Source organism: Aptenodytes patagonicus, chromosome 1 (assembly GCF_965638725.1).
Source record: "Aptenodytes patagonicus chromosome 1, bAptPat1.pri.cur, whole genome shotgun sequence".
NCBI classification, from domain to species: Eukaryota; Metazoa; Chordata; class Aves; order Sphenisciformes; family Spheniscidae; genus Aptenodytes; species Aptenodytes patagonicus.
This window is the reverse complement of record NC_134949.1, coordinates 200,723,346-200,748,910: the sequence shown is the minus strand read 5'-3', so window position 1 is coordinate 200,748,910 and position 25,565 is coordinate 200,723,346. Positions and strand designations below refer to the sequence as shown.

Genomic DNA, 25,565 nt, shown 5'->3' with positions numbered 1-25,565 from the left:
ACTCCTTATTTCATGGATGTTTTGTTCCTTCCTCTGGCCACAGCTGCAGAAAACTGCAGGTAATATGAAGCCTCAATATGGCAACTCAATTCTTACTGAAGCTGGTTGGCATGGGCTATCCAAGTATATATGCAGACAAGTATAAAATGCATAGACATCACATTTTGAAAGCTGTCATTTCCCAAAAGGACCCATTAAAGTAGAAGCATGCTGCAGAATTGGTATTAAAAAAACCTCCTAATTTACAGTCATTTTTTAAACACCTAATTTCCCCACTAGCCTGTATGTAACACTACTTCAAACAGCTACACACGGTCTCATTTAGTGAATATATTAGGAAGAGGTCTGCATTATGTTTGCTAAAAGAACTAGGACTTCAGTTCCATCTGCCGCTGGGTGTGTTTGATTTTTTATATTAATTATGCCTGTTTGTAGCTGTAAATTTGCTCCAGATTAGTAGCTGGTTGGCTCCGCACACGGATTCATTACATGGAGTGGCTCCCTTGCACTTTTATAGTTTTCAAATGATTCCATACTTATGCTTTTTAAACTGCTTTTAATACCTCTCTTATTCAGTGTGAGCTTTCAACTCTGTCTTATTCAGACAGTATTTTTCCCCTTAAGAGAAAATATGTTCCTTTGATTCTTCTCTTCATGGACCCTTTTGGCTGATGTAACGTCACCTTTGTCCATGGTGCTACTCTAAAATGCAAGACAAAACTGCTTCTTCTCCCAGTCTTACAGGGAAATTCAGCATATTCACATTTAGCATTTGCTATGTGGAATGACTTAAAACTAATGGGTTTAGGAATTACACAAGCACTCAGCAGGGCATATATACATACCCGTTACTGCACAAACTTTAAATGCTTGTCACGTTGAAATAAAACTCTCCCACATGTGGAACATTTTTGCTCTTGATCAAGTTTTCTCTGAGTTTTCTCCCTGGTTTTCAAAATGCCCAAAAGTTCTGAGCTGTCACCTTTGTAGTTAAGACCTGCGAGATATGCCTGAAAATGTAACACATCTGCAATGAGCCGTATAAAATGGCCTTTGTTGAAGCTGCTCCCATTTGTGTGTGAATGTTTGTGTACACTTAGAAAATAAATGTCGAAGAGGTCAAGTTGATTTCCCTCATATTTTAGGAAAAGAATCACTCTGAGCTGAAAAATCGTATGCCAAGCTTCCGCCTGAAGCAAATTTTTACGATCAAATTAAAAACCTTCGAGACTAAGAGTTTATAATGGAAATACTAACACAGCCTTAACCATGGCAGCACTAGCAGGCACTGCAGTAATATTAGGAAAGCTCTCCCTGCCCACAATCTAAACTAAATAAAAAAGATGCCATTTTCTAACAAATACCCCAGGCTAGCAAATAACAATGATTTAATGTACTTGCCCTGTGGTAATATAGTAGCACTGCAAACCTCTGAGCCAATTTTCCTTTTCTTTTCTTTTTTTTTTCTTTTTAAACATATATGCCCCATAGGGAAAGGATTGCAATTTAGCTCTTATTTGTGGATATATCGCTTTCATTTCAACAATTCTTGAAAGCCTTCCTGCTGTCACATGCACCCAACTGAATAAAGACCCACCAGGCTTTTTCAGGAGTTTATTCACAGGTTTGGCTTTGCTTATTGTAGTATGCACCACATTTAAATTAGATGAGGGCTACTGTAAAGCAATAACATTGTCAATGACTGGAATTTCACTTTCCCCTCTAACAGTCTGAAGCAAATTAATGTATTGGTTGTTCATTAACAAGTAAACAGTTTCTGCTACAATGTCAAGGAAAAAGAATGTGTTCATTAATATGAACAATCTTCATCTACAAAGATGATTTACACAATGCATGTCATGAGATAGCTTTCCCCTAACTAGTACACTACCAAACTGAAAAGCTGATTCTTAGGACTTTCTTGAAATTACAATATTGTTTGTTTAGCAATAAGAAAGACAGTCTCAGTCACCTATGCCACCATTGTAAGCTCTATAGTAAGTACTTAAAAAAAGAGAGATTTCTGGAATCACTTGTGGAATTAATAAAATTGATAACTACAGACTTACACTGCATCAATGATACATATTATTCCTGTGATAAGTTAAGCTAAAAATAAGATTAATTTGGTTATAGAAATTCCTTAAACAACAACACTTAAATTATTTCAAACTTGAAATTTTTCAAGAATTTTCTGAAAAAATCGGCAAACACTGGCTAAAAAAGCAAAGCAGTTTGGATACACCAATGTAATCAGCATGCCTAGTGCTTTTCTGTTAACCCTCTGAGTAGAACCATAGTATTCTGGATTTTTTGTACATTAATGCTATGAAAATTGTAACTTACAGAAATATTAATTTATATGTCATGACTTAATAAATCATGTTCTAAATATATTTGGGCTAGGCACCTTATCTAGTGAGTGATTCATCCATCCTAGAATTTTAATTATCCACTAGAGAAGCCAGTCTCTAGCAACTATAAGGGAAGTTTAGATGATTGCCCTAGATCAGATTCTTAACTCTTGGATGGATACATCTAGATGAGACGATGCCCAGCTCAGTACCGTTTAACTAATCCTGTGCTATCACCTATCAGTACTACATTTTCACATCAAAGTTTGCTTACTGCACGTAAGATCACTAGAATATTGCACTTAGGTTGGAGTCCATGTTATCCCCACTTACATTTAATTAAGAGGAATTAAGCTGGAAGTGACCCTGTTCTACTCTTCTGTTAATACTAAGATCAGACTGACAGGCATCTCCAGAGACCAAATATTAGATGACCCAAATCATGCTTTTGAAGTGCTTCTCTCCATCTCCTTGGTGATAGACGGTGCCTACTACGACTGCCATCCGTCTCAGCTAATTACGTAGGCTTGGTGGGAGGAAGCTGGCCTTGTAGATGTAATAAGCATTAAAAAAAAATTCTTGTCACATTTAGCACCAATACCATGCAATGATTCAAAAGGGAAATGAAGAAAGAAGTCAGGAGGACTGGTATGTATTACAGTAAAATGACCACAGTGTGCTATGTGCTCTCCCAGATTATCACATTAGAAATAGACTGTTATCTTTGATTTCTTTTTCTCACCGGCATTTCAAGTATTTTTAGGGCCACATATTCTGTCTTCACTTACCCCCAGGAATTCAGAGGTTAGACAAGAAAAGGGGCAGTTGCTGCCAAACAAGCCTGAACCATTATTATTTCCATGAAACCATACATATATATACATATATATGGTTATATTTAAAAATATATACGGATATATTTAAAACCATTATGGAAACCACTTTTAAAACAGTTTAAATATTCAGATAACTTTTCTTGAAGCCTAAAAAGAAGCTATCAGCAATTTGAAACCCAATCTCTCACAGATCTAAAAATAACTTAAAATAAATATTTTTATAGTTATGTTCATAAAACATGAACCAAAGATCAGAAACATATAAGGCATTGGGGATGAGTAGGGATTTCAGGATCTAGGATTATTTTTACATACATTTTAAGTACTACAAGATGGTGTAAGATGAAGGAGCCAAACATCTTATTTTAATGATAACCCTGTATTCCAAAGCAAAGCAAAGGTGATAGGAAAATCCCAGATGGGTTTTTGAATAATATTTCTCATGCATAAGGTGAAGCATATTTTTATATTTATTTTTTTTCTCCTGACTTCCCTCTCTAATTAAGAAGAATGAACATCAGCCTTTGCTTTAAGACCGCCAAATTTTCCCAATAGTCAAGGAGCATGTGGTATTAATGGACACTTTTTTATTACCAAATGTATGTCCTGCATTTACATGATTGAGTTGTATCTCTTCTAAAGGGAAGGCTGTGATATGATGTGGGAAGGGCAATGCTGGAAAAACACGTGCCAGATCCAGATCTACTGTAAATTGAGGTAGGTAAGTGGCAAGGGGGGATTTACCTTGGTTGAGGTTTTGGTCCCATGGAAAAATAATCCCTGTCCTATCCAAATGTTATCAAGCTACAGCCTTTAACCACAATGGTGGTGGCTGTGCCCTATCTACCAAGGGTCTGCTCTCCGCAGTTCGATGGGCATGGTCAAGGATCTGCCACAGATGTAGCCCTTTCAGAAACCCTAAAATCTGAGAACTTTGTATGGCAGTTACTTTATCCTTTAATCCCTTGCCCCTGTGGAGTTCTCCAACAAGACATCTCTGTTTCACTTGGGTTACTCAGGTTCCAAAGAGAGTAACTGAGGCCGTGCACAGGCCTTCTGCCCATGGACATACATTCAGAGATCAGAGTCTCCTGATGGCTTAAGGTGAGACTAATTCTACTAAACTCACGATCTCAAGTTTGGTGTCTGATGTAAGCTTCCACCAGCAGTTCCTTCTACAGTCAATGGAGTGAGAGCAATAGGTGAATCAAAGCATGAGTCCTGCCTAAAATGCGTGCCCATGATAGGTGAGATGAATCAAACCTGGAAATGCTCATCTCTGTTACCAAGGAAGTCCGGAGATCTAGTTGCAACTAAATGTCTCACTTCTAGATTATTAACATTGGGTGAAATTAACTGCATTCTGTATGGAATACTTGTACCACTTGTGTGAAGACTCACAAGATGAAATTCCTGTATTTGAAATCTTCAGAGCTTTTAATCCATACATTTTCATGACTGGGACAATGAAAGATGCATTTTGAAGGATGGAGAAACAAAACAATTTCAATGTTTCTTGAAATACGGTTCAACGGATACTTCCAACTAGAAATGCAAAAGAGCATTACACTAGCTCCAACAAGCTGCAGGTACGCATCCGCTGCGACAACGGCCCATAGGGACAGTTCCATGAGCAAACACAACTCAGTGGAAATGGCACTGTGGGCAGCTCGCCCTATTCCTCAAAAAATTATTCATACTTCCCAGTAAGATCAGAAAAGTCAGCATATCTTTTTGGGCAGCATATTAATATTTCTAGCTGTATGATATGAAAGAAAAAGGGAGAAAGAAAGAGATTAAAAGGACAAGGAGAGAGAGGAAACCACATTTATGTGACTTTTTAAAAACAGTGTGAGAAAATTTTAACTTTAGAGGAGAAAACTTCAATTTTAGATGAGCAATAAGAGAAAGTATAAATTTCATAACGTTGTTTTTTATTTTAGAATAGGATTTTGGAAGTTCCCTTTTTCATTCAAGTGAAATTCCAAGTGATTTTATAATTTTTCTTCCAAATTATCACATCTGAAGCAAAAGTCTACAAAGCGTAATATTTCTGTGGAAGCCAACTTTAGGATAATGGTTAAATAAAATGCTATAATGCTGTGTTGAGGTTTTAACAAACCAGAAATATGTATACTCCGTGTAAATGCCCATTTTATTAAACATTACAAATAACTGGTGAATCATTTTTAGTTTCTCCATTCTACGACAAAACTTTCACTAATTCAGTTTAGGCTTTACATATATATTAAATGACTTGTATTTTCCCCGATTTAGAAATACTCTAGCAATTTTAAGGGTAATTCTCATCAGTGTTAATCTTTAAAAGTGACTCTCCCGGAATAATCAGGTCATGCTGAGAGGATGCCTGTACGTTTCTGAATGTGAGGCAAAGGAACCAGGAACTTCTCAACTAGATCATTACATACCATTACATGACAGAACGTGTCCTCAAGCCATTTCCCAAGACTCTGCATTGTCATTAGCAGCAAACGATATGGAAGCAACCTTTTGTGGCCATCATTATGTCATCTTCTGTAAACTATGAGGCTGCCCTAAACTGAATTTCCTATTTAGCCTGCATAATATCCTCCGACAACAGTCACTCCCTGTGGAAGTATGATGCAGGTTTAGAACGAGCTGCTATAGAAGATACTGTTTGTTTAATTTTATTTTCATTTTTAAAGCCTATATTTGTAACCCCTAAGCAATAGTGCGTTTGATACTGTTTTGGCCAGAAACAGGCAAGGAACTTTAGGGTACTATAAAAGATATGTGCGTATAAAAGCAAAAAAGCCAGAATAAAGCCCTAATGTGGGTTGTCAAGATTTAAGTTGATCGTTTACTCAGAGGGTTAACATGTGCTAAAATTACATACTGCAGTTCCTAGCTTCACTGATGAAAACATTCACTGCTTCTATCTTTAAATAAAAAAGCAAAATAGCCTTAACCCTTTGAGGATCATATTAGCAGCAAGTTGCAATCTAAACAGAGAACAAGTATTTCAATCAATTAGGAAATTATGCTTACAAAGATTCTGCGAGCACCCTTTTGTGTTCCACCACCCCAGCGTTTACTGCTGGATAGATCAGCTGTAATCACTTCACACAGGTCTGAAGGATTTTCAGGGTCTCAAAGGGTTAAAGCCAAGACTTTTGAGTAAAAGTGTTTTATTAAAAGGGTGAGTTAGGTGAGCGAACAGTCTCGGATGAACTTGGTGAATAGTCTTCCGATTCGGAGTTGAGTTCAGGTGGAGCTTGCTGTGCCTTATAACGTCCCCTCACATCCTGGTTGCGTCTTCGTCGGAAAACCTGCCTCTCCTTATCAAGAGCGGTGGTCTGGCAGGGGCATAAAATAAGAATAAATGAAATTAGGCTGTGTGTGAAATGCAAAGCTAATGAAAACCATGAGTTTTTATGTGGCCTGCAAATACCAGGGATAATAAATGTTCTGACCAAATTAAACCTGTTCTGTCTCAGTCAGGTCTGAAAGGTTTAGCCCACAACATAGCTAAATGCTTTAAAAAGTGCATTTCCCAAACCTTAAGAAGTAGTGTGACATCATCAAACAGATACAGTACCATATATATGGATGCCATATGTTCTAATTCTGGATGCTATTAATTTAATCCTTTAATAGGTTCAAATTTCAAGCCAAATACCAACTGACCTTCCCCCCGCCCTTCTCAAAGTATAACTCTGTTTCTACGGGCAAGGCAGAGATGTACGCTTGTCTCTGATTTGACCTAATGAAGGCTGATACACACTCACCCATGTTCAAGTCAGTGCAATCGGCTAACAAAGATGGATTGTGATGAAGTTGTCAGACAAAAGAGAAAAACAAACACTGAAGGGAGCTAGCCCAGCTCTTTGACACCTCCTCATGCCGCTCAATGGATGTTCTTAGGGAGAACGCTGAAGAGCTCTGATGGGAAGACCTGTTTAGCCTGACCACCCTGTCTCCTCCTGTTAACCAATGTCTATTGAATTAAACACTTTGCTAATTTTATCTAGGTCTATCTAGAGTATCTAGAAATAGGGAAGAACATTTACTTGATGGGCTTTCTATTTTGATCAGTTTCTGACACTACTGAGAATGCAAGTCTTAATAAAATGGCTGTGACTTCTAACCACATCCTTCCTTCTGCTTTTTCGGGAACATTTACAAGGGGAAGCTGCAACCCAGGTAAGGGCAGCCCAACTCTGGCCAATGATTTCAAGCATGGGATCGGGTTTTACTGTTTTCTTGATTACAGGGTATTAGACTGCAGTCCCTGAAATTGCTGTAAAATTACAAGTTCAACAGGATGGCCTTGGTTCAGCAAGAGCACTTTGACACATAGTTAACTGCCTTCTGAAGCAGGGCTGCCTTCTTAAAACATGGCCTGTGATTTTTTTGGAAAAAGCAAAACAGGAAAAGGCAGGTGGCTAGTAAGATGACATACAAAATGCAAACCAATATCTCATCATGGCACTGGAGGCAAAGATGACTTTGAGAACTTAATAGGTTTAACTGCTAAGGCTTGTAAAATTTGTCCCTAGTATGAAAATCTCTATTTAAAAGAATGCAGCCAAAAGGTTATTCTGCTTCAAAGGATTTATTGTTTTCTCTTGAGATACACATGACTGATTTCTCTAGAAAATTTACCAGTTATAGCGTGAGCCTCATAGGAGAGGAGAGATGTATTTATAGCCAACAAATTTTTGAGAACAAAATGAAAACTAAATCCATCATACTGGTGCAGAATAGCACTATAGCAATCCCTGCTCTAAAATAATGCAATCAGCATCCAATAATGATGTAATAGAGACAGAAAGATGGACAAGAGTACAGAACTACTATAGCAAACGGATTTAGTTAGGCTAAATTGCTGAACTATTCTTTTTGTGTCTAGAACCTAGAGAGCACTACCTTAAAGGGGTAAAATAATTAACTTGGATAAGTTCATCCCTGTATTTTAAATAATAATTGCTACAAAATCCAACACTTCTCATCTGCTGAGAATTTCTTTGTTTACTGCTAATCTTTTGGTTAAGAGCTCTAATTAGTTATTTTCAACGCCTTCTACGTTTCTTAGCCTTGAACCAATTCAGGTTTTGATTATTTTTTAATGTGAAACAGAAGAATACCTAGATCTTTTACACACAGTGAATATACTGCATACAGTATGTAATTCTGTGTAAAAATTGAAAAGAATGACATATATTACCATTCTATAAAATACAGATTTCTATTTAAAAGATTTTTTTATGCTTACAGGAAATAAGCATTTATTCAAAGTTTAAACCACATCACATCATCCTGTGGTAATAGATACTCTCCTCTGAGAAAGTTAAACATTTCTGGCCGAATAAATAAAAATACTTGTATTAAATTCAAAATTGATTTTTAAAATATGCTACACAAGAATGGCAAATGTATATGTAAAAACTGAAGGTACTTAAAATTAAGTAAGTTACACAAAAGAGAATACTGTTGAATAAAAGATTGTTTTTGAAATTTAGCCCAGGGTATTGCTTTTTTTGAAGGACAAAATTAGGAAATTGCCAAACTAGCTAGATAATTAAATATCAGGACATAATTTTAAAGATGTCTTTAAAAAATAAACCCTAAGATACTACTTTTCTACTATTTTTGGGGAAGCTTTGGGTGCTTTTGTTTAAATATATTTGTTTAAATATATATAAAGGCAATTCCTGCCTCGTTAATCAAAAATGGTAAGCAAAAAAACCTGATGATCCCACCTAATCCAGCACCCTATGCTGTAGTTTGTAGGACCAAATACTTCTGGCTTCCTAACCCTTCAGAAACTTCCTGAGATATTTCGAGATTATGTTTTTCTTTACATTTTTATCCCAAGTCTTCCTTGAATTTCATCTAATTGGTCTTTATAAAGGCATGCTTGTAGACTCAGGGGCATTATTGTGGTTACTCTCCTGTGCTGAGAGACATTCAGAGCCTTCCTCACCCAAAGAGCTTATCGAATAAAAATGTATAAAGTCACAGAGAGCTAAAGAAGGGAGTATTTATCTATTAAAAGCAAAAATACACAGGTCATATTCTAACGTTCAGTGTTTCACATGTCAGAACCACAAAATGGGTCAGTTCTGGCGACAGACGGAGCACTCACAAGCCCTACAGAACTCGCAAGACTGGGCTTACTCTGTCCAATGTTACGATGACGTTTTGCACTTCCAGTGTCTACCACACTGCCAGGCGGTGTGGCCACTCTGCATTCTGCACAAATGCTAGTTTTCATTTAATGAGGTCATGGTTATTTTTTACCTCTAAAGAATTTCAAAATACAATAGATTAATGCTTTGGAATGCAGGGGAGATGGTAAGATACATTTGAGTAATGACTGCATGTGTTTTGTAAGTGCAATTTTCACCTACTGTACCCTCTTGTGCACATGAGCATATTCCAAAAATCAGTTTTTTCATTATTACTACTGTTTTTGTAACAAAGGCCTCTTATACACATTGCCTTGGTTTAATAGATTTATTATTTCATCTACTATTCAGCTGGGTGGTTTGCCGGTGCATGAACCAGTCCATTATGGATTTCTAGGGCATTTCTACTTTAAGCTACTCTTTCAATAAATAATAAGTGGATCTGAAGTGCACTTATGCTTCACAGGGCTGCAAATCCCAGATTTTCATTATCACATTTTGACATTTTTTTTTTCCCGGCTCGAGGTGAGAGAGTGAGAACTTTGAGCACTATATGATAGTAATGGTAACTAAAATGCAAGGATAGCATTCTTATTTAAGATATGCAGCTGTCCTCTTACAATCCATATGAGGAAATGTAGAGCTTCTTATCCAGCAGCAGATAAGTGGATTGCCTCTAATAGTTTGGTGCTGATGGGTCTGAAGCACTTCATTAAGCACTAATGTATTTTGCATCAACATTTAGTAATCCTGACACCAGGTACCAAATGGTTAACACGACACTTTTGGAAATGCATTTAATTTGAAGCAATAGAGCATTATTTTAAAACCATTGTTTCTGTCACCTATATACTAAGATGCAGTTAGCATTTTTCCACGATTTTGCCACAGGGAGTGTCTTCTTCCTGATTTCTATGCCTTGATGTTGCTGGACTCCTGAGCCACGCAAATTCTTTTTTCTTGGAAAACATTGAACTCAGTGCTTATGAACAGACATTCAAAAACTACAACTGCTTTGATATATACGTTGGATTCGCAGTGGGAATCACCTTATTTTAGCTGTGGGGTGCTATTTTCTGTCAGGTCCATAATTATCGGATTGAAGTAACTGCATTTTATGAATGCGAGCAGTGATGTTTTTCTTTTCACCTGTCTTAATTTACTGCTGGCCACCAAATATAGATATATATTCATTTCATTAATAAAAGAACATTATTGTGTATTTTGCCTCTTAGTCCATCCATTATTCATACCAGCCAGGAGACTGAACTGGGGATGCAGCTGTTCATGCATTAATCTAAGAAACCCTTCCCTTCACTCGCTTTCATTCTGCAGGAGCATATTTGCAATTTGTTTGCAATTTTCGTGATGCTTTGTTTAGTGTGTGGAATTACACGGACATATGCATTGAAACACTGGTATTTTTCTTCCAGTGCATTCTTTTATATACATGTATGTGTATGCATGTATTTAAATGTTCACACCTAGGTAATTTTATTCTATTTCCTTAAGCTTCTGGCTAGTGACCTTGATACGTTGAGATATGTAACAGCGGGTTTCCCTACTGTAAAAATGACCATTAAACAATGCTCGTGGCACAAGCCAGGCAGCCCTTCAGTCTGACCTTTGTTTATTTTTTCCATGGGTTTCTTAGGTTATATATATATATATATATAAAAATATATATATATATATATGTGTGTGTGTGATTGATTCATGATTCAAGACACTTTTTGGAGAGTACTTAAAACGTAGCAATGCACCTCAGTCCAGGAGTGAAAGACACATGTTATTTTTAGCCCCTCAGGCACAAGTTATAACTAAGTCAAGTTACACGGTGATTTGGAGACGTGCAAATGACCACATCGAGGTGACAAATTAATCGAGTGGATTTGAACCTAGACCTCCAAATGCAAAAGGCCAGTGCTTTAGCGCACCATGTAACTTCTGGCATGGAATTTAGCTAAAATGAAAGTAAAAAAGAAAGAAAACCAAATCATTTTGATGTATGCTTTGTACTGTATTGGTGAGTGAGTACAAAGACAAGTATTCTACACGTATAACTGCTGAATTCATATTGCTCTATTTAAGTTTGTGTTTACTCTTTGATATCCCCCCTTTTTAGAGACACGATTCCTCAGCTGTTTTCAATTACACGTGGAAGAGACTTAGTGCCAAGTTGTTTGCATGGGTGAATTTTATTTATAGTTTGTAAATCAGTCGTGGTTTTCTTTAGTCAGAGAGCAGAAGAGATTTTAAATGAGTTTAGATGTTTGCCTGTTTTTACCAATATTCCGTTTACAGAGGGTTTTACGGTATTAAATATAGACTTCACAGACAGCAAGCCTGATTCCCAACTTCCTTGTCCCATTGTCAGGACATCTGACTGTAACTTTTGACTGGAAAGTGTATTGTATCCACTTGGGACAGGTGTAAGTAACTCGACAGATGCATAGTAATGGGACTTAGGAACCAAACACAGAGGGTGGAACTATGGGTTTTTGAAATGAGCTATTCAGATACCTTTTTAACTGTGACAGTGAGAACTGTATTTTAAAAATCCAGTATTTTATGAATTCAGTATTGACTGGATTGATGATTTCATTAAGCATCCAATGTAACTCATCTCCTTGCTGTTGTCATTACATAGATAAGATCATTAATGACTTTCCCATACATTTACTGGGTTTTATTTTGCTCCTTTAGTGTCTGTGGATATATACAAAATAACATACGCTAACATTTTATAATAATCTTATATATAATACTACATATACTAATATTTTCTACTAATATTTTACATTAGATTACACCTACTCTGGTGCTCCCTTGATATTCTGAATCAGCCCAGAAAAGGCAGAAAATTCAGGCCATTCTGTCAGTAGCAGATTAAAATAATGTTAAGATTCAGACATAAACCAGAACCAGTAAGGAAATTCAGGGTCGAAGAAAACATTGGTAAGTTATGCAAAGTATTGCCTTCAAAATGTGCTGCCATTTGGAGGAACAGGTAAAGCAGCTGAAGAAGGCTATGAACCAGACACTGCAACACTCGGGGCTAAAGAGAAGGCTTGAAATACTTTCACTGTTAGTATTCTGGCTTAGTTACAAGAAAACCAAAAAACTTGAGTCACACAAACTGTTAAAAGCCTCAGTTGAGTACATCTTAAAGAAAAGTTCCTTATAAGAAAGTAAATCTATCAGTTATGATATTTCTGAAGGACAATGCAGGTGCCATTTGGATTTTTTGTGGTCACTGTTGCTAAGTTCCAATAGGAGGGAAATTATAAAAGATGAATGCATTGGCTTTAACCCTTTTACAAAGAGATCTATCAAAGAATGGGCTGACTTTGGAGAGAGAAAAAGAAATCCCCAACATAGTACCTCTGCTCGGAGATAGGTGATCTCTGTTGTCTTTGACTTGAGTTGACATTGGCAATTTGGGGTGAATGAAGATGTGATTGCACCATGGGCATTACCCAGCTACACCAAGGCTGGCTTTCCTGGCTATTGAGAACAGTAAGTTTCACCAGCCTTGGGGCAGTGCAGACTGCAGGGGTTTAACTTGGCACCTCCAGATCTCATTCCCTACTGAGGCTGCTTTGGCCTTTTCTGCACTCCTGATTGCAGGTCTGATGCCCCGACAGCATTAGGTGGGATGCTCTTAAAACATGCATCAGTCTGGGGTCCAAATGATTTTACTGATTTGGCCCCTGTGTTTTTTCTGTTCCTCATATTCAAGGAACACTGTAAGATTTTCCAGGCATTATATCTCATACCTGCTACAACAACTATTACTGTACATAAGGTTTGTTGTAGTTTAGTATCTCAAAAAAGTCATGTCACTTTTGCACATATTACCTTACTGAAAGGGAATAAAACAGGATGTAGAATGAGTGCTCAGAAAATTAGGACTTTGAGGCACTTTGAATAGGAAAGTCTTTTAGGCAGAGAAAGGAACAGGCTTTCTGGTTGATTGAAGGAGGAAATAGTGCCATTTAAAAAGATGTTTTAGAAGACTGCTAGAAACTAGGCATGAAAAGGATCAAAGGAGTGGAGAAGAAATGAATAGTTTAACACTAACAAAGGGAGCGTTACATTTTCCTTGGGACCTGCTTTCATTTTCCGCTGCACTTGTGAATTCAGGTTAATTTTCATGGGCCTGTGATAAATTAAGTGTTTTATAGATGGGAATTGATGAACCTTTTCATATGCTTTGCATGTGCGCTTACAGTTACTACTAAAAAGTAAACACTTGCTAAATCGAAACGGTTTTATTTAGACTAAAATGTTGGTCACTACAGCAGTTGCTTGTTTCTTGGAGATGAAAGAGGACCAAACACAGGGCAGTGCTTGTTCGGAGGTACCCCCTATTATAGCATTTCCTAATTAAGCATCTATGCCTAGGAGCCCTGCTCTCCCAATTTGCCTTTCCACACTAGGTGCCCTGTTTAGAAAGCACTAATTATAAACATTGTTGTTACTGCCCCCAGCTGGAAAACAGAGCAGTTTATGTATGAATAAGAGAGATTATCGCCCATCTGCTCCAGCCCATTATTCAGGGATGTGTCATTTTGTATGCTGATGGCAGCCATTACTAGTGCTTTAGTCAAATGGCCCTTTTTTTTTATAGCGTTTATTTATTTACCAAGTCGCAGAATTAGAGTCTTCCCTCCCTACCTCCCCAGAATGCATATGGTTTGTTTCAAAATCTGGGCTATGCAGTTAAACTGAGTCAAGGCCAATCTGAGAGGAGACGCTTGCTTTATCACAGGCTCCTGTTTCTGGTGGCTTGCTCCCCCTGAAGCTGGGGTTTTAAAAGATCCAAACACTGTGTATTGCAAACGGAAAGACAGCTTTCTTTTTTTTTTTTTTTTTTTGGTGTAAAATAAAAATAGTAAAGCGGAGAAGGGGTGTAAGCTGATCATGGATAGCAATTAAACTCCGGGAAGATAAATAAAGCTCATGTGAGCTTTCCCCCGTTTTACAGAGGAGATATTAAATTTGCAACTATTTGACAAAGTCTTGCTTGACACAAAATGCCATCTTTCCTTTGTAAGTGGAATACTATCAAACCCACACTTGGCTAAAGCTGGGCACTCAGGCCCCATTCCCCCCTTCTTCAAAATCAAAACCCACAGATGCTGTGCTGCCGTCTCTCGGCTGTGTTACAGGGCTGGAACCTGCAAAGCACGATGCCAAGTGACAACACCGACCAAGCAGGTTTTGCGATGTCCTTGCATGTTGCAGTAGGTTTATAGCCACGAACACAAGTGCGATAGGCTGGAATTACAGGTACCGCTACACATTCGAGCACTTGGGAGTGAAAGTGTTTCTCAATACTTGCTAGCCAGTGTTCATCTGATGGATGGGAAATACTTTTCTACTTTTTGCCTGAAAAGTAGGACTATTTTGTTTTTTCTTTCCCCAGAACATCCATATCAGAATCTACTTAACCCTCCGTGGGCGCGCAGGGAACTGCTAGGTTTTACGGAAACTGTGCTGTAGCCTGACCCATGCACTCAGTGAAATGATCCAGGGTGGGAGTTTTACTTTACTGGAAACACTTGCAGTGACCATCTCTGCTGTTTCACTAATGCGGTTAATTTGCTGGGTTTTTCCAAATACCTCACAGACGAGTTTTTAAAGGCTTCAATCACTGCAGTGTTAGAAAACGCAGGTTTCGCAAGAAACATATAAAAATTTCTCCAGCTATCAAAACGCAGGTCTTGTGAGTAATAAGAAGGAAAAAAGCCAGCAAATAACCACTTGATTGAAATTCCAGGGCTCTGGATTGATTGAGGAGGTGCACGGGCCTCGCGTGTGCTATCAGACCTGGATCCCTCCTTGCCCCCACTCCAGAATAACCCCCTCCCGCCCAGAGTCCCATTTTATCATAGAGGTTAAGCCAGCTAACGACAGCCCTGGCACGGTTACACAATGAAGAAAAATATATTCAAAAGACTCATGCAATATTTAAAAAAATCAAATCAAAATAAATACATATCAGAAGGGTTTTAAAAAGAAAAGAGAAAGAATGCATTGTTAGAAACACAAGCTTACCAGCACATACAATGCATTGTATTTCATTGAACTTGGGAGAGTTTCTACATACCACGTTATGTAAATGCATTGTTCAATCTAAGGTAAGGATTGTGTTTAGTGGGTTTAAAATGACAGTATATAGCTCCACATCTCGCATGGAAAAAGAGGAAAATATATGCTGAGAGCCTGTTGCTGCTCCGTGTGTTTCAAAACAGGAGCGCAGGGGAAGCAGATGCCTTAACAAGCAGTAGGGAGGGGGAGGGCGCGTACTTCAGCATATCTAGTAGATTTTCTATATACACTGTCCTTTTAACTACAGGGGAAATTGATACTGAGCATGTGCGATGAAGAGAAAGCTGGCGATGTGGGTGTGAGGGATGGGTGAAGAAAGGGAATGAGGGGGTGTGGCATCTCAATCAAGATTAAAACGAAACTGATAAAGCAGCATATGGACCGGATAACAAATCAAAAAGCATGTTTATCCACTGAAGGAACTGGTTAATGGAGACTGCCAGCACGTTGCCATGGAAACACTGACTGTTGGCGCTGCACCATCTCATACCTTATCCAATACATTCCTGGTTGTTGGTAGTAGTCCAAAGACCCTGATCTCTTGATGGTAAACCCGTGGTCCAGCTGAGCAGAGAGAAACGGGGCAACTCAGTGGATCGACATTAGGCTAAAGAATTCAGACTCCAGAGCAAGCTGTTCCTTATTTAGTGCATATTTACTGTTTTCACTTTCAGAAGGCACTTATCTAACATCCTAAAGCTACGTACCAGAGACTAAAATGAAAAAGAAAAAAAAGTAAAGAAATAAAAGAAAAAGATACTAACTCCAGATTCCGTCTTGCTAAATTAGAAGCCAATTTATTCAAACTAAAATGGAGTTTGCGAAATAGGTTACTTAATGCATAATGCATTCATTTAAAAGTCTGACAAATAGCTTGTTACCTCCAAAGACAGAAGTGCCCTTTTAAGTTGCACATACCAGTAATGGAAAATTATCTTTTGCAATTAAACTGAGAGGTTTAATAATTTTTAAAAAAATGCAGTGCAACCGTCACAAGGAGCAGGTTAGACAGACTACACAAGGCTTAAATTAGACTGCTTCATAATCATGGAATGTGTAAAGATGAAAAGAATCAGGTTTTGATACCCCATCAATCATGGTAATTCATTTCTAAAAATGCGTTAACCTTGGAGAGTCGGACTACTCAGAGCCATGAATAACATTGTTTATCATTTCAGCTTACACCTCATGCTCAAAAAGATAACAGTACAAAACTATTCGGTTTAAAATTGCACCAATTAAAGTCAAAATGGAAAGGAACTTAACATTGTGTCCAGGAAAGTGTGCTCGTGATATTACTTAAGGAATACAGATCTTTTAGGTTTAGTTTTTCATTAGCAGAATCATGTGCATAGGAACAAAGAAAATGTGTTGTTTTATGTGCTGCACTAACAGACGGTGGAGACATCATTTAGCCGAGTTAAATAACATTTTAGAGGAAAATATCTTGAGGGAGACACTCTGCCCACTTTAAAATTGCTAGTTGTGATGATTTTCACATTTTGCCCTATGAAGAGAAAAGGCCATTTTGTGCTTCAATAAGAGCGTGGCATATATTTCTAATACTGATGACAGTTTCTGATTCTAAATTCAGAAAAGCAGTTCAACACATTTCTAGTTACCAACCACTTCAAGGGTAGCTACGAGCTAACTGCAAATTTAAATTTTTCTTGATGACTCCCCTGCAAGTGTAGAATTTAATAATTTATTCCATTTTGTTAAAACAATGCCTCTTTCATCTTATTTAGAATTATTTAAAGGACGTTTCCTGTTTAAAACCATGAGAACCTTGTACCTAGAGTTAATTTTCTGTTGGCTTAACTACACTGGTCTACTATTGCCATCTACTGGCTTCCTTGTATGCTGCATATAAAATACACAAAAGGGATGTTTTCTTAAAAAGCAGATCAAAAATATTGCCCTAAAATCGAATAGCTAAAAAGCAATATAGAGAAAATCGGGAGAGTTGCTTCCTAACAAGAGTTGAAACAATTTTGTCGGTGTGGAAATCCTGCCATGAGAAACCAGACTGCGGACAATGATCCCAGGACAACACAGACAATAGATGGGAAGTGACATCTGAGGCACAGGTTCATCTTTAAGCCGAGCAAAACTCACAGACTAAACTGGGCTTCTCTTCCACACCACCCAAGAAATCCCACTGCTAAAAATGCCACTTGGAATTTGTAATTTTATTTTAAAATTGGCAGAATGCAGGGCAACGACCTGTCCGCTGCCTTCCCCTTGCTGGACCGCAGGCAGCGGCCCCGAGCTGGTGTCCCCAGCCCAGCGAGGACTCTGCAGGAGGCAGAGAGCAACCCCAACTTTCTGAGCAGCTTTTCTCTTTTGCTGTCCTATTCGATTCCTGTGAGTCTCCAGCTGGAGTTCACTCCCATTGCCAAGACAGGGACCTCATACAACCTTAACAGAACATTATCATTAGTCTTCTCCTCTGTCTTAACAATGGCAAAAATACAAGCACAAAAGTGACAACATACAGGCAAAGCTTTAACACTTCAGACAAGAACACAAATTAAACGATGCTCAGTTCATATATGTAATTACAGCACACCTCTTGATCGTAGAAGCATTCTTAAAAAATGATTTTGGCTCTTGGCCACTTTAGCCACTGTCACTAAAGCCCATAGGGTACAGCTACAGGGTATTGTTTTGTGGCGAAAAAAAACGACAATGGGATGACATCCTTGGAGAATTGAAGGAAAGCATCTATCCCCAAAGTTTAAGAAGACTATTTAGTAAAAGTCTGGTTTTATGTTTTTACTGAAGTATCTTTTATAAACACCATCAAGGAACTACAAAATACTATTCCTATCGGAAAGCTGTATGAGAAACCTGATCCTGCAAATATTTTGGAACATGCTTAACAGTAACGCAGCCATTCTGACACAGACTGGAGGGGCACTAGCCCAGCCCCGGTCTCCTACAGAGACCCGTAGTCAATGCCTATGACAAGAGTTTAAGAACAGGGCAAGTAAAGCGATCTTTCTCCTACATACTCTCCCATGAGCAAGCAGTGTTTTTTAGGGACTTCTTAATTCTCTTGCTGTTTTAAAAGCTAGCTCTCCAATTAAAATTTTGCTGGCAAAGCTATGTTGGTTTAAGGGAATTTTTTCCCAACTGACATAGTTATGCTGGCAGAACTTTTAATGATATATTAATGTATCAACAGAAAAGTCTCTTTGCCTGTATAGTTAATTTTGTTTGAGGAATCATCTTCTGCTACATCAGCAAAGGAACTACTTTGCTAGGCATGCACAACACGTTCATTATGGTAGTTTGTCCAAACTGACAAATCCTTTCAAATGCGGACAAACTTGAAGTCTGGACACATGCATGACAACTTGTAGGACGTCTCTGCCCTGAATGGTCAGAGACAACTTTTACTGAGGATTACCACATCAACAAAGCAGATTTAAGACTGAACCAAAGGAGTCAATACAATGTGTTTGGACATCGCTGAAGAAAGCAGTAGCCACAGTAGACGTATGTAAAATGCACGTGGCTTCAAAATTCCTCCCAGTTAAGCTGACCACAAACACATCGCTCTCTACAACTACCTGGAAGGAGGTTGTAGCGAGGTGGGTGTCGCTCTCTTCTCCCAAGTAACTAGCAATAGGACAAGAGGAAATGGCCTCAAGTTGTGCCAGGGGAGGTTTAGACTGGACATGAGGAAAAATGTCTTTACTGAAAGAGTGGTTAAACATTGGACCAGGCTGCCCAGGGAAGTGGTGGAGTCCCCATCCCTGGAGGTATTTAAAAGACGTGTAGATGAGGCGCTTAGGGACATGGTTTAGTGGGCATGGTGGTGTTGGGTTCATGGTTGGACTCGATGATCTTAGAGGTCTTTTCCAACCTTAATGATTCTATGTTTCTATGATTCTATCTTTAGGAACTTAGTTTTCGTATTATAGTTTTAATTGGTGCATACGATAAATACTGCTTGAGATCTTTGAGGTGTGTTACTTCTTACCACCGAATAAAACAGGCATATAATATCATACCAGTGTGAGGGCAAATTGAGAACTAAATACCACAGATTAGCTATCTCTGTACATAAACAGAGTTATAAAACTCAAAGTAATGCTAATATTTATCTTTTATACTATTAAGTAAGCTATATAAATATAAGTACATATTAACACATTTTCACAAACACACACACAGACAGAGATGTGTTACATAATATATAGAAGGCATCTCTATATATTATATACACAAACACTCTCTCAAAAAGTTACAGTAAACATACAGGCAGGCACAATAAAACAGTATTTTTGTAGAAAATATACTTAGTGCACATCTTTAGTGCTGAACAATATGTTACAGCATCTGTACGTACTTTGAAAATTCTAATGTAGAGCAGGCTTCATTAATAAGATTTATTTCTATGATATTTGAGATTGCACAGTTAAAGGAAGATTCCCAAATGTAAAACCCTGATGACATGCATGTCAAATGTATATTAAGTATGCTTTCAAGTGCAGAAACAACAATTAAAGGCTTTGTTGTTTTGCTTTCGACTTTATTTTACTTATTAAATTAGTTTTGTAGAAAATAAAGGTAATTTATTCTTAAAATCAAAATTATCTAGCTTTCTGGAACATTACCAAAACACTAAAGAGGTCTATACTTCCCCATCTTCTTCCAAGTTTTTAGAAAATAATTGACACAAGCTAACCAAACCACTTTCTGAATTCTGTAAAAATATTCTAAACATTTCTACTTTATAGGCCAAATTGCAGGATTAATCATGCCAGAGTATGATGTTCACCCATAGAGATGATCACTAAAAATAATCTGTTAAATTTCCAAACACTAAAAAATAAGTAAAAGCCATTAAGAATATAATTAAACATATACTTTTTTTTTTCTGATGTATAATGTTTTGCAGTGGAAAGATTCACTACAGTGCCTTTTTCATTACTCAAGCGTAAACTGCTGTAAACTTCCTTGGCAGAGCAACTGGGGCAAAGGAAAAAAAGAGGTGGGTGGGGAAATTAAAAACATAAAGGAGGCGAGGGATGGATGAGGACAGAGGCATCATTTCTCACTTTTAAGCTTTGAAGTCATTAGCATGGAGGATCTGAGCAGTAATTCTCATGGACAAGCGTGCTGGCAGTCCATTCGAAAGGAACACGGTTTCAGCTAGTCTATACAGAACATACCTGCATTTCAGATGAGCAATGGGTATGTGATGTTTTAGTTGTGGGAGAGTTGTTGCAGTATTATTGCTTAAAAATGAAAATAAATAAATGCTGACTATGTTAGCTGATGACCGAGAAAATCTAGGAAAAGCATGAGGAACAACTTGCTTCCATGTTGAGGACGTTCAGGATTGGAAAGAGTAAAGAAAAAATATGAGAGAGGCACAGCTTGAAATTTTCAGTACTTATACCAAGTAACTTGAGAGAGTATCCATTTTGCTGCACAAACAGTTCACACCTGTGAGCCAGATTGCATGTGCTGAGCTGAGTTTAATTCACGCTGATTTAACTCACCACTGGAGGGGCTGAGCTGAGAAACATGAAAGTGGAAACAGTACAAGAAAGTGTACATGTGCAGTCACACCACCTGCAATTTATGGAAGCTGGGAATGAACACTGAGTAATCTGATATGGGAATGGTTATGTTCAACGTGTCACTTATTTTTAGTGACTATTTGGAGCGTTAACATTACCATGAGTAATAAAGAAAAGCTTACAAACACAGGCAGATGTATCAAAAATGTAAAGGATGTGCATGTTGCTATTCAATGGCATTAGTATGAATAATCTCATATAACACTGAATATATTCTGTGTGCATGTATATCTAATACACATGTTCATCTTTGGGGAAAAAATACAAATGTATGCGATGTATGCTACACTGAGGATGCCATTGAAACCTCAGTAAAGCTTGGTCAAAAGTTTGGTCAAACTGGGTTTCAGAAGCTCCGACATGTTCTAACCTGGAATGCCTAGACTGGAATTGCAACATGACAGAAGACAGCAAGGAGCTCCATTAAGTCTTTACCCAATTAAGTCCTTCTGCCTAAAGGGAAGCAGCTTGCATGTGGCAGTACAATAAAATGCTGCTGCTCAGCTAAATTTGAAGTGGCTAGACGTGTATCAACTGTGAAGGTAGTAGTGAGGCATCATAGTTCTCTCTGATGTCTTCAGAGAAGCGAAGCTTAGGCTGCCACACAGATTTTCTGTTACAATTTTGAGGTAATTTCCACTCATTGTGAAGTGCTGCTGTCCTGCTACAACCTCTGTGTGGCCCCAATCCATGTGATGATTCTGCTGCCAAGTAAAATGCCATGGTCCCATAGTTCGAATTGTTCAATCTACATTGGAGCTAGGTCCACTGATCTTCTGGTAAAATGTAGAAGTGTGGGTACCGTTAGATCTCCTAGGGCTGTTAAATAACAATGTGACTCACAAGGAGAATCAATGGAGAAATTGTGCAGAATACCAGTCTACCTATGTTTATATTAATTAAACACTCAAATTATCTAAAGATTAACCCTCTCCAGTTTCTTTTTGGTGGCATGTCCTAAACACACACTGTCTTGTGGGCACATATTTAAGTGTTTCAGCTGTGTATTTCAGATGCTTACTGCTATGACAGAAACTCCAGCTGCTGTGCTGTTCGGTTTAGGGCCTGTGTTGAAATGCTTCTTTATCTTCCCAGCTACTGAGAGCTGATGTTCATTCTCTGGAAGGCCATCATCCTGCAGAGAAATAAAGCCAAATAAAACTTCAGAGAGAAAAGGTGAAATAAAGGTATTGCAAGGTGATTCTGATAGCACCTGTCAATATAGAAAAGTTTACAAGAAAGTTTGTAATGAAATACGGATCAGTCATTGCCTCCATTAATATATCTAAGGTATTTGTAAGATGAATATCATATTATGGCATGAACCAGCCTCTCTCTTCTTCTTTACCTAATATCTTCCTTTCAAACTTTAGGTAATGTTAGTTAACAACAATTGTAAAACATTTTATTATTCTTCTACCATGTCTTAACTACCACTGCCCAGTTATTTTTAGGTCCATTAATATTTCTAAGCTTGATAAGCTCAGACCTGTTTATGATTCTGTTTACTCATCACATAAATTTAAAGATAGTGACCTCAAAAGTAGAAAGAGCCCAAGAGATTATAGATACCAGAAGCCCCGTTTTGGTAGGACACAGGAAAGGATCTCCAAAAGCCCTGTGAGACACCAATAAGGTCCCTGTCTCGTTGTAAAGGTTACAAACTCGGGGACTATGGGGTTGGGTGAATGTTTCAGCCACAGCTCGGTGAGTCCCACATCGAGGAAACCCAGGCAAGATGGGAGCTGAGACATGCCCCGGCTGAGACCCTCAAGGGCGGGTGAGTGTGGGACCTCACCAACGCCAGGATGTATAATTGTATACGTCTGCAGGCCAGGTCAGGCGTGGGCTTACGGCTTGCTGTGGCATTCCCCACAGACTATGACCGTACCATACTAAAACCATAGTTAAACAAAGCCATCTCTGCAAATCGAATCTCCGACTGACTGATAACAAGGGACTGCAATTCCTTCCCCCAGTCCCAAGGCACACAAGCCTGCGATGCTGTGGGGAAAGGACAGACAGAGGTACAGACTGTCTGGGAAAGCAGAGAAGGGCTGGAGCCAGCTGTGGGTGGCCTCTTCTTCCTTGCTCAAAGACACGTGTTCTCAACTTGAGCTAACCTGAGGTAAAAGCAGGCACACAACTACATGGCCAAGCAAAGGCAGACACATGTTCTGCTGCCGCACGCACCAAGTGAGCTGGCTGCGCGTGAGCTCCAGCCCAGAAGCCGTGCAGCTGGGCCAGGAGGTGCCTCCTCCGGCTGAGACACTCCACTTCGCAGAGCAAACCTGTCTATCTGCACCTAGGCACGCAGGCATCCTCGATGCTGAAGAGAAACCCTAGCAGAAAGAAGGGAGTTTGCAGTTTTGTGCAAGTCAGAGAGTAGAATTCAAGCCCAAGAGAAGAAAGGAATTATTTAGAAATTGCAAATAAGATCCTTCTGCCTGAAAAAAGTGCAAAAAGCCACCGCTCGGTGAGACTTCCCCACTAGCCGAATATGCAGGACTTCAGGCAACAACATGCAGAATAGGAGGAATAGGCTACAAAATGCAGAATAGGCAGAATATGCAGGATATCAGGTCACTGGCCATCTGCAATGGTCATCCCAAGCTGGCACTGCATGGTATGTGTAGCTATCAACTGTTGAAAAAATTCTTAAAAATCCAGTTAAGCGAAGTCCTAGCAGAATACAGGCAAACAAGAGACAAGATCAGAATACAGAGAGATGAGAAGACACTTTTTTTTCTGGCTTTGCAGCAATTCTGAGTGCACTTAAAGAGTTACAGAGCTGCTACAGTAAATCATGAGTTCAGTGAGCACATGGGAATTTTAGGGAGGTTGGTTAGGGTTTGTTATTTATTTAGCTTGGGGAGTTTGTGTTTAGAGATCCCTCACTCACCCCTTAACAAAACGTCTCAGCTGGCAAAATATGGTCAAGTGCACACAGCTGCAAAACACAAAACAAAACAATACAACCCAGTAGCTGATTATTGTCTAGCACCAGGGAGTCTTGGCACGGTGGTATATGATCCCTAAAAATAACCTGCTTTCCGCTGACCTTGCCTTTCCCAGAAGAAAGCTAGTCTGTGAAGCAAACTCTTCTTCATTTGGGGGGGGGAATCATTCTCTTGGCTTTCTTTACATGAAAGCCTGCCAAACGTTCGTGTCATCTTGTGAAAAGACTAAATTACGAAGAAGACAATAGTTACCAAGATTGTGGTAATATTTTATTGGTGAAGCACCACACCCACAGTTCCAGTGGCAATGTGCCAGAGACACACAGTTTGGGCTCCAGCTTTTAGATGAAATATCTTCCAGCTCAATTTAAGATGCAGCATAGGGATATATGGGAATTACTCTATTATTATTAAATTTTCTTACTACTGTTGGTGCTACCTGATGTTTAGTAGTTATCTTTTTTTTTATTCCAATGTGATTTATAAACAAGCTAATATATATTAGCTGGCTCCTGGAATCACTTCAGCCAACAATAAAATAGATATTGAGGGTGAGAGATGACAGCTGTTTAACTAGATACAAAACAAGCTGCTCTGCACTTTAAAAAGGCAGGAAGTGAAAAAAAAAAAAAAATCAGATTCACCAGAATCAGCAGGGTAAGTTGTAGAATTGGAGAACAGGCTAAATATTGCTGACAAGAATTTGATCAGGTTGCTGTAATGGGAGGGATGTCAGCCCCCAAAGAGGTTAACTGTTCTTTTCCCCTATTTTAACCTTTTGCTATAGGAACTACTTCTTGCAGCAGGTTAGGATCACAGAATTTCATCTCAGCTTTAGCAGTCAGGACAAGATCTTTTAAAGATGACTAGTTATTTTTGGTGTTCAAGTCTGGGAACTTTAAAGGGTCATGAGCTTCGGAAAATGTTGACTGCTGATGCTTTGAAAGAAGCGCTCTCCTGAGCACGTCTCAGAAGTTGAGCAGTCAAAATTCTTTGACAGTTTGAAAACTCTGGTCCAGAATTTGAGTTTTCACCTGGACAATGTAAACTGCTTGGGATCTTAAGATATATGGGGTTTTTTTATCAGCCTCCACAAAATACCTTTCATGGTCTATTTGCAAGAAATCAAAATAAAATTTAAATAAAAGAGGCAGAGGGGTTTGGCATCATTTGAGTAATTAATAAACACTGTTTTCATGTTTGCATTGTTCTCTATGGGAGGACACATTGCCACTCAAAGAAAAAAGAAGTGTTAAAAAGATGGAACAAAGTTCAGGATTCCCAGACTCCTGCTGCCCTGAAGCACTCAGATCCATTTCATAAGCCAGTCACAAGAACTTTACTTTCCAGGTCTAAAAGCATCAGATGAATAGGTCATTATATAAATAACAGCAGAAAATTAGAACAAATAGAAGTGCTGGAAAAGCTTTTGGACTCTGTTTCCTTTAAGAATTACAGGGAGATTTTTCTTTGGGCAGTGTCCTAGGGTGTAACCAAAAGTAGTGCAGCTGCCAAATAAGAAATG

The 25,565-nt window shown here is 38.5% G+C and overlaps 1 protein-coding gene across 3 annotated transcripts in view; it reads right to left on the bottom strand.

Annotated features, from left to right (window-relative positions):
• Positions 1-1,600: 1,600 nt before the first annotated feature.
• DCLK1 (doublecortin like kinase 1) overlaps positions 1,601-25,565 on the bottom strand; it is a 254,311-nt gene continuing 230,346 nt past the window's right edge. For 2 of the 3 annotated variants that reach the window (XM_076364254.1, XM_076364256.1), the window contains 2 exons: positions 22,102-22,215; positions 1,601-6,528 (listed from right to left, as the gene is read on the bottom strand). In XM_076364254.1, coding sequence (XP_076220369.1) covers positions 6,364-6,528; positions 22,102-22,215 — 279 coding nt within the window. In that variant the 3' untranslated portion in view covers positions 1,601-6,363. Of the gene's footprint in view, positions 6,529-15,970; positions 16,045-22,101; positions 22,216-25,565 lie in introns of all 3 variants that reach the window. The other variant, XM_076364255.1, reaches the window with a different exon arrangement.